The following is an 8,453-nucleotide window of genomic DNA, read 5'->3' on the forward strand; positions in this document are numbered from 1 at the left end:
CGCTGTACGGCACAGACTATAATACAGATTATTTAAATTGACTGTGTAACATTTTATCTGTATTGGTGATTCTATGTTTTATTTTAATAATGAACAGGCCGTTTGCAATGAATATGTGCGCATGAGGCGCCAGCGCGATCAAATCGTTGAAACATAAAATAGTAGCCTACTCCATCACTTACAATCAGGGGCAGATTTAGTGAATTGGGGGCCCCAGGCAAAATATAGGAATGGGGTCCTATATATTTTCACACATTTTCCTAGATCAACCTTTACGTTCCTTTTTTGTTAAAGTGTCACACGTTTTAAACTCAACAAAATGGTAAAATACATATATCAAGAGCATGCTCACAGATGAGAACAAAACAGCATTGGATGAAGTGAATTAGAGCCCTGCACGAGTCTCAAATCGGCCCTAGCCCGTCTTTTTCCCCTTTTCCCAAAAAAAGCTTATACTACTGTTTCAGCTATTAAAATAGTTATTTTTTGTATGTAATGGAAAAGTGATTATATTTCGTTTAGTTTTTTTATAAAGTAAATTTAGAAAAACGTTTGGAGTATTTTTTGTTCGTTAAATGTACGTTTTTTACTTATGAAATGATAACATTTCGTTTTGTTGTGTGATTTCTGCTGCCAGCTCGTTTCCAAGAATATGCCTACATAATGTTAAACACGACTTTAGTTTAAACCTTAAAATAAATAACATTTCTGCAATCGTTTAACCTTTACTTGTCATGTAATGTTTACTTTGATTGCCATGGGCCAGAAAAGGCGTTTTCTCCGACATGCTGTGACTGACAATAGAACTATAAAATACGCCAAATCCACAACATAATTACGAAATGAAACAATTTTATTAGTGCGCTGTAATCCAAATCTTCCGAATCCATACGACTGTGAGGAACAGACCCAAATCCAAGCCTTTTTTCGGCGATCTTCTTCTCCATCTCGAGCAGCGAGTCCAGTGACCGTGAGCAGCAAAGCCCGTGCTGACTGACGCGCTCTTTACAAATTCAAATGTTGCCGCTTCAAACGACAGGTTTTACGGCAGGATAATCGAACGCTCATTGGCTATCGCCTGCCTTCGTCACAGATTGCGACATGCCGTGTTTCTGGTGAGGTGTGTTTGAATAATGCGCGCGTGCCTTCACGAGTTCACGGAGTGGATCGGGAAAATTATCTGGATAATATTTTCAGCGATTAACAACATAAATTCTGCTCTGGATCACACAAACCTACTGTATTCCGCCAGAGAGGACTGCGGGTGCAACGCATCATTTGGATTACATTTGGTGCTGCTTTTGACATTTTTGCAATAAATAAATGATTGTAATGGCATCTGTCTGTCATGTTTTTCTTATACTGTACAGAAATGTTTAGGTTTATAAGTAGGAGTGGGATTAGAGACTATAAAAATATTTTAATGCTATATTGTTACTAAAATGGTTATTTTCCTGCATATGTCGGTCATTTGCGTTTTATATCCTTTCATATTCGCTATAAAATGGGTAGGTTTAGGTTTGGGGGTAGGTTAAGGGGTCTAAAAATCTAAATCGCTTATTGATAAAATGATAAAAATGCACTGATACGAATATCTTAATGATATAAAAGATACGTAAATATTTGTACGTTTTGTAGCTAAAAATACGTAGCTATTTGTACGTTTTAAACGTTGAAATACGTCTAAATTGTACGTTTTAGCATTAATAAAAACGTACAAAAATGTACGTTTTGTACTTGTAAATGTTACGTATTAATACCTACGTATATACATGAGACCAGGCTGGTCATCCAAAAATGAAAAATCTATCATTATTTATTTACCCTCATGTCATCTGAGTTGAACTTTTTTTTTTGTATTTTTAATGATTATATAATAATCATTGATTATTTTATTTTCTAATTATATATTATATTATATTGTTTTCCTGTATTCCACAACATTAGGGTGAGTAAATATTTACTGAAAATCAATGTTTATTTTACAAAAAAAATAAAATAATAATAATTAGGCATAAATTTAAGATTTACGTATGTACTTGAATTGCATGAATTTTACTCATTTGGATTACACAGTTAACTAATATATAAACTAATCAACTTAGTCTATGTAGTGCAGTGAAATAGAGAAAGCAACCCCAGAATGAAGCTTAGTGGAAAAGTGGTTTATAAATATATTTCAGTTAATACAGAGAAGTGTTGAAAAAAAAATCTAATATTTATTTTGTATCTTTTTAGAAGTACTGCATTGTTAGCTTAGCAATGTGTTAACTGCAAACTCTTTTGCAATCAGTTGGTTAGTCACTTCCATGTGGAGCGCTATTTGTATGCCGTCAGTCACTTCTGAGGTCCTATTTCAGTTAGAATGCTGCCTAATAAGACAGCAAGACATCTCTCTAGGTTTTGGAACAGAGCCCCTGTTTTGCCATCACTTTCAGGTTGATCTTTGCTAACCACAATTCTGTCCTCAAATTTCTGCCTTCAGAGAAAGCAGCCGAGGCACCGGCACCAGCAAGTAAGTTCAGATGTTTTCTGACACCCATGAGGTGTGGACGAGTATGGTGTGAAGCTACTTTTTGAGTTTAAATGTAGCCTGTTTGCTTCATATACAGTAATGCTGTACCTAATCATTCAGAAGTCATAAGCAATAATCAAATGCATGCATTTATGTAAGCAGTTTGAAACATCTGCAGACTATAGAAATGCATTGCTAAGCATTCATAGTGATCATGCGTACCTGCATATTATAGAACTTGGGAGAACTTCAAAAACTTCCAGGCGACTCTGAGGTACAATTCCCTATTCACCGGATGTATTAACTTCACCGTTCAATCAATCAATCAAATGAACCACATTGTTACTATTCAAGGTTCCCACTCAAACCAGAGAGATTAAACTATTTTTAAACAGCATTAGTGAAATTGCAAATTAAATGCAACTATTAATACACTAATGCTGCTGGCTGGTTGGCCCTGTGTGAACTACTAATGTCATTCTTCTACTGTAATGCCTGCCTACTTTTATTAACAACACAAATCGCTTCACTTGCTTGTTAGAGACTGAAGGTCAAATTGCCTAACCGTTGGGCCACTTTAGTGCGTGTTTTCAGTGAAAACCCTGGGTCTTATTCGCAAACCACTTGCAGTCTAATTTAACAAGGCACTATTCAGTGCAAACCATAAGTAATGTATGTTTGTCTTATTTTCCAGTAGAAATAAGTAAGTATCCTTAAAGGGGTCATATGATGCTGCTAAAAAGAACATTATTTTGTGTATTTGGTGTAATTAAATGTGTTTATGCGGTTTAAGATTCAAAAAACACATTATTTTCCACATACTGTACATTATTGTTTCTCCTCTATGCCCCGCCTTTCTGAAACGCTTCGATTTTTACAAAGCTCATCGGTCTGAAAAAGCGAGGTGTGCTGTGATTGGCCAGCTATCCAGTGCGTTGTGATTGGCCGAATTCCTCAAGCGTGTGACGGAAATGTTACGTCCCTTACCATATTGTGATGCCTGCGGCAACCACATGTGACGACCCCGGGCTGGACTCCACTTCGTCCACGGTGAAAGCCGATCCGGCGATCGACAGCGCGAAGTTGATTTCCTCAGCGACCAGCACGGATCAGCTCCAGGCAAAACGAAGCGGATATCGTCCTCTTTTGGAAGGCCAAACAAAGTAGTTTCGCTTTCACAACGAAACACACAGCGCCTTCACGACATGGCGGTGGCAACAATACTACAGCGAGAATAAAAGTTACGCCTTCTTTCTTTGCGTGAACATTTGGGCAGCGTTATGCAAATCTTCCCACATAGTGATGTAGATATGTGGGGGCGTGTTAGAACGAGCCGTTTTAGGTAGGCGTGGCTGAATCTTAACTTTTATAAAGAATATCTCTTTGGATTTGAGACTTTAGTCTTTGCAACTTTACAGATCTTCTTTATGCACCAAGAGCTAGTAACACTCCAAAGAGAAAGGAAAAATTGAAAACGCATCATATGACTCCTTTAAAACAAGATAAATTTACTTAAGAAGTAACATTATGCAAGAGCTCACTAAATTTTGCTTAACATTGTTTTAACCCTATAAAGCCTACTGTATCATATTTCATACACAAAATTCCAAGGCCTCTAAATTATTAACATGATCAAAACTTAGCTGAAAAACCTGTTGTTCACAATCTACTACATTCCCTCTGTCATCTGATTGCTAGTTTGCACTTTTTTTAGCAAGTAAAAGACCTTTCGGTAAAACTTTCACATGGCTTTTTGCTGTGAAATCTTTAATGATTTTTAGGAAGTAAACATAAGTCACTTTTATATAGTTACTATTTCAAGGTGAATAATCACTTGATTAAGCAGCTTAGGTTTACTTGATTATCCACACATCGTTTTTTTTTTAGAAAATCATTCTAAAATATCAGTATCTAATATGATACATCAAGAATGTTTATTTGTTTATCTCTCAGTCATCATTGTATTGCATTGCATTATGTGTAAAAAACAACAACAAACAAACCAAAAAAAACAACAACAATAAAATAAAAAATAACACACAAAAAACTACAAAGCTTTATTCATAAACTAAGCATTTAAATATGATCTTAGACAATTTTTGGGAGATATATTGACAGATCTCGTACAAATTAGAATTTCATCTTACTTTTTGGCTGTATAAATATCAGCAACTGCACCAAATTGCACATTTTTGCTCAGTTTGTGCCTCTGAATAAAATGGAAGCACTTTTTCCCTCTTCATGTGTATGTATATGAGCTCGATATTCTCCTATATTGTGGTAGATGAGCCATAAAAGCCTAATGTATCAAATATGATACTCAACTCAACTAAAAATAAATTAAAAAATAAAATAAAATAAATAAATGTAAAAATAATAATAATAATAATAATATTGTCAGAAGGTTCAATAAACGTATTTCATATGTCAGACTTTAAAAGGGTTAAGGAAGTACAGATATTTTTTTTGGAAAACAGCACAAAAATGGATGATTATGAAAACCGATTAAGTTAATCTGGCCAACATTTAGACATGTTGTCTTCGGGCACAGTTCACTCTGAATTTCCTCCTTAGTTTTTATGTCTATTTTCTGATTCCTTCTGCATGTAATGCATCATGCGACAGCAAATTGCTTTGATCAGGACTATCCCCTCAGTTCACCTGCGAATGCAACTTTTGTGTTATTTTAGTGCCACTTATTCTTCAGATGACAATTTCTTATGCTATAGTTGACCAAGAAATTTTAATATAAAAATGTGTTTCTCCTTGTAAGTTTAAAGATATGAAATCCCACCAAGGTCTCAAGTGACTTTATTCTCAAGTCTGGTTTTCATCCATTTAAAGTAACTTTTGAAGGTCGCCATTACTTTAAAATTCAAGTCTTCGTCTCTGCCTCAGTGGGTATTTGCCGATATCGTGGTCTGCTGCATGTAAAAATCATTCCTCTGACAACTGCTTTGTCATGTCACCTCATAACAACCCTGATAACTAAATGTCACATTAACAGATATTCTATACTAAACTGAAAGTCCTTGCCCTGTCATTTAAAGATTTGCTTCTGCAGCACTTTATATCATATATTGAAATGAGTCCATTTTTTAAATTTCTCTCTCTATTTCAATTAGAAGACCTGAAAGCAGAGGAAAATGTCACAGAAGGCAAAAAGCCAGGTAAAGTTAATCTAATTCTGCTGAACTTGTCAACACCAAACATTGCATTATAGTAGTTTTGTTACAGAAATCCTCTGTAAAGGAATTGTAGACACTGTACATCATGTTACAGTGCAATATGCAATTTTGCATAGCATGTAACCCGTTGCCAGACAAACCTAAAGTACAAGATTAGACGCAATATTGTTATTTTCTGTTTGTTTGTTTGTTTGTTTGAACTTGGATTTTGTGATCTATTTACTTAGTCATATGGCATATTTTAATACAATAATAAATACTTTCTTTCTATTTCTATAATATTGAATAGTTTTTAATTATAAAAATACAGGACCAATAAATCAATACATGTATTTTTAGAACTGCTTATTTGTTTATTTGTTTGTTTTTGGCTACAGAAATCTTCAGGATGTACCCTGTTGCTGTAAAAACCCCAAGCACAACTTTATATAAATAGAGACACAATAGTTTTCAGTTATTATTATTATTTCATTTTATTTTATTTTTGAACCTGGAGTTTGTGTGTTTATTTATTATGCATGTATGTGTAAATATGAAAATATTTTTATATAATAATTGTTTTTATTATAATAAATATTATACAAAACAAATCTCTTTTTTGAAATTACAGTTTTTTATTTTATTTTATTTATTTTATTTTACAAAACTAAACTCTTTTTTGATATTACAATAAATATATAAATGTGTTTTTACAAGTATATATTTGATCAGGATTATTTTTTTTATTTTATTTGATCTTATCTTATCTTATCTTATCTTATTTTATTTTATTTTATTTTATTTTATTTTCTACGACCTCAGAACTGAGTAGTCATTCATTCTTTGTATTACAGGCAAGATACCGTACTTCCAGTGTGTTTTAATGAGTTCAAAATCCAGCCAATATCCACTGCGGCCCATGTCCCCTGCTATGAATCCAGCTATTAACCCCACCATGATGAGAGCCATGATGGAGCAGAGGGCCGCATTACTGCAGCAGAAAGCCCGTGCAGCTGGCCAGTAACTGGACGACAGACCCCGTCTGGCCCTGGCAGGTGCAAACTGCTTATGAACTGCTATAAAAACATAGTGCTGCTGGGCTCTCAAGAGCTATCTTCCTAAACCATCAGAAACTTTAACAAATAATGAGTAGAGGTCCCTGGTTTCTCAATGGACGCTCTCCATACTTTCATAAGTGATTTTTGAATCTGACCAGTTTCTCAATTTTGACAAAAAAGAGATATAAATAAATTCTAATGTACATTTTGAAATATATTTAATGCATAAACACCTGCCAAAGAAATGTTGTGTACCTGGGCAGATTTACTTTTTTTTTTCTTTGAGATCTTAAATCATTTGTTTACATTTTTTGCAGGGAAGATTCTGATGTTTTTTTTTTCTTATTGTACATAAGACTACTCAGCGGTGAAGCAAATTTAAAACTGGTTAAATAATTTAAGTGTTGATCTAAATATTCAGATATTTATTTTTCTATGTCAGAGTATATGATCCCGTTACAGAAAGAAATCTAAGAGCACACACTCACTAAGGGCCTTATCTTTTGGCCCAGGCCATTTCCTTTGACTCACTGTTAATACGATTATGTGTAGTGTGTCTGGGTTCTAGCAGGGTCTGCGATCTCTCTGCATTTGTATGCATGGCCATTAGAAAACAGGAGGACGCCATTTGGACCGAATCCGATTTCTATCTTAACCAATGAAAAGAGCTTACATGCTTATAGAATTGAAAGAGACATTAAGAAATGAAGGCACACAAAAGCCTACAGCCTCTAAATAACGGAAGGCTTTCATTTTACTTGACTGAGACTTTTCTTGAGTATCTCTTTAGTTAATTGAAACCCCTTATTGGAGGTTATTAGATTTATGGTAGTGAATTGAATAGTGTATGAATATGTCAAATCAAAATGTTCAAGTAGCAATTGTGCTACTTGTGTAAAGTATACAGTAAATATAGTGTTTGTCCGCCATGCCATAGTATTCTCTCTTTTCCTAGATCAGCGGTCTTCAGCCTTTTTCAAACCAAACCCTTTGCAGATACACACATTAGCTGCATTCAAGGCCTGGCCTAAAATATAGGGATGCACCGATACCACTTTTTCCAGTACTCGCCCGATACCGATACTTTTATTTTTGGTACTTGCAGATACCGAGTACCGATACCAATATTTTATTGCATTTGTAAATTTTTTAAATATTGGGTACAGAAACCAAAAGAGTATGTATAATGTTAGTTGGTTAACTTAATTTATCAAATAGATACAGTCAAACCAAAATTTATTCAGACACCTTCAACATTTCTCACATTATCACAGTTTATTCGCTATAGTTTAGAAAATGGTAATAAAATATGACAAGAACTCAGAGTTAAACGGTGTCAGAACAAATTCATCTTGATAATGCTAGATAATTCTGATAGAAAGGTATGTAATAGATTACAATCAACCAAAAAATATTCAGACAGCTGTTAGTATGACAGTATTTACACAACTATCAATACTTAGTCGGGCAACCCTTAGCCTCAATGACAGCCTGTAGTCTCCTGAGCATGCTGTCACCCAGCTTCATGAAAACCTCAACTTCAGTTTTTTTCCCAGACTCGGTCTGAATAATTTTTGGACACAAATTTGTATCAATTTTACTGGTAGTCCACTGTATGAAGAATTTTTGGGTATAATATATCACAGTTTAGTTTATTTTGATATCCTCACTTTACATAAATGAACTATAATGTCCTGCACCCACTAGTAAAAA

The 8,453-nt window shown here is 34.4% G+C and overlaps 1 protein-coding gene and 1 long non-coding RNA gene across 4 annotated transcripts in view; one reads left to right on the top strand and one right to left on the bottom strand.

Moving 5' to 3' along the window:
• The window catches only part of LOC107727612 (triadin-like), a 49,313-nt gene extending 41,498 nt beyond the window's left edge, over positions 1-7,815 (top strand). For all 3 annotated transcript variants that reach the window (XM_016537534.1, XM_016537535.1, XM_016537533.1), the window contains 3 exons: positions 2,486-2,515; positions 5,641-5,685; positions 6,537-7,815. In XM_016537534.1, coding sequence (XP_016393020.1) covers positions 2,486-2,515; positions 5,641-5,685; positions 6,537-6,706 — 245 coding nt within the window. In that variant the 3' untranslated portion in view covers positions 6,707-7,815. The remainder of the gene's footprint in view (positions 1-2,485; positions 2,516-5,640; positions 5,686-6,536) is intronic.
• Positions 7,139-8,453, bottom strand: part of LOC107727618 (uncharacterized) — a 17,466-nt gene continuing 16,151 nt past the window's right edge. The window contains exon 3 of the long non-coding RNA XR_001638376.1: positions 7,139-7,149. This is a non-coding gene — a long non-coding RNA (uncharacterized LOC107727618). The remainder of the gene's footprint in view (positions 7,150-8,453) is intronic.

Source organism: Sinocyclocheilus rhinocerous, unplaced genomic scaffold (genome assembly GCF_001515625.1).
Source record: "Sinocyclocheilus rhinocerous isolate Xijiao unplaced genomic scaffold, SAMN03320098_v1.1 scaffold185, whole genome shotgun sequence".
NCBI classification, from domain to species: Eukaryota; Metazoa; Chordata; class Actinopteri; order Cypriniformes; family Cyprinidae; genus Sinocyclocheilus; species Sinocyclocheilus rhinocerous.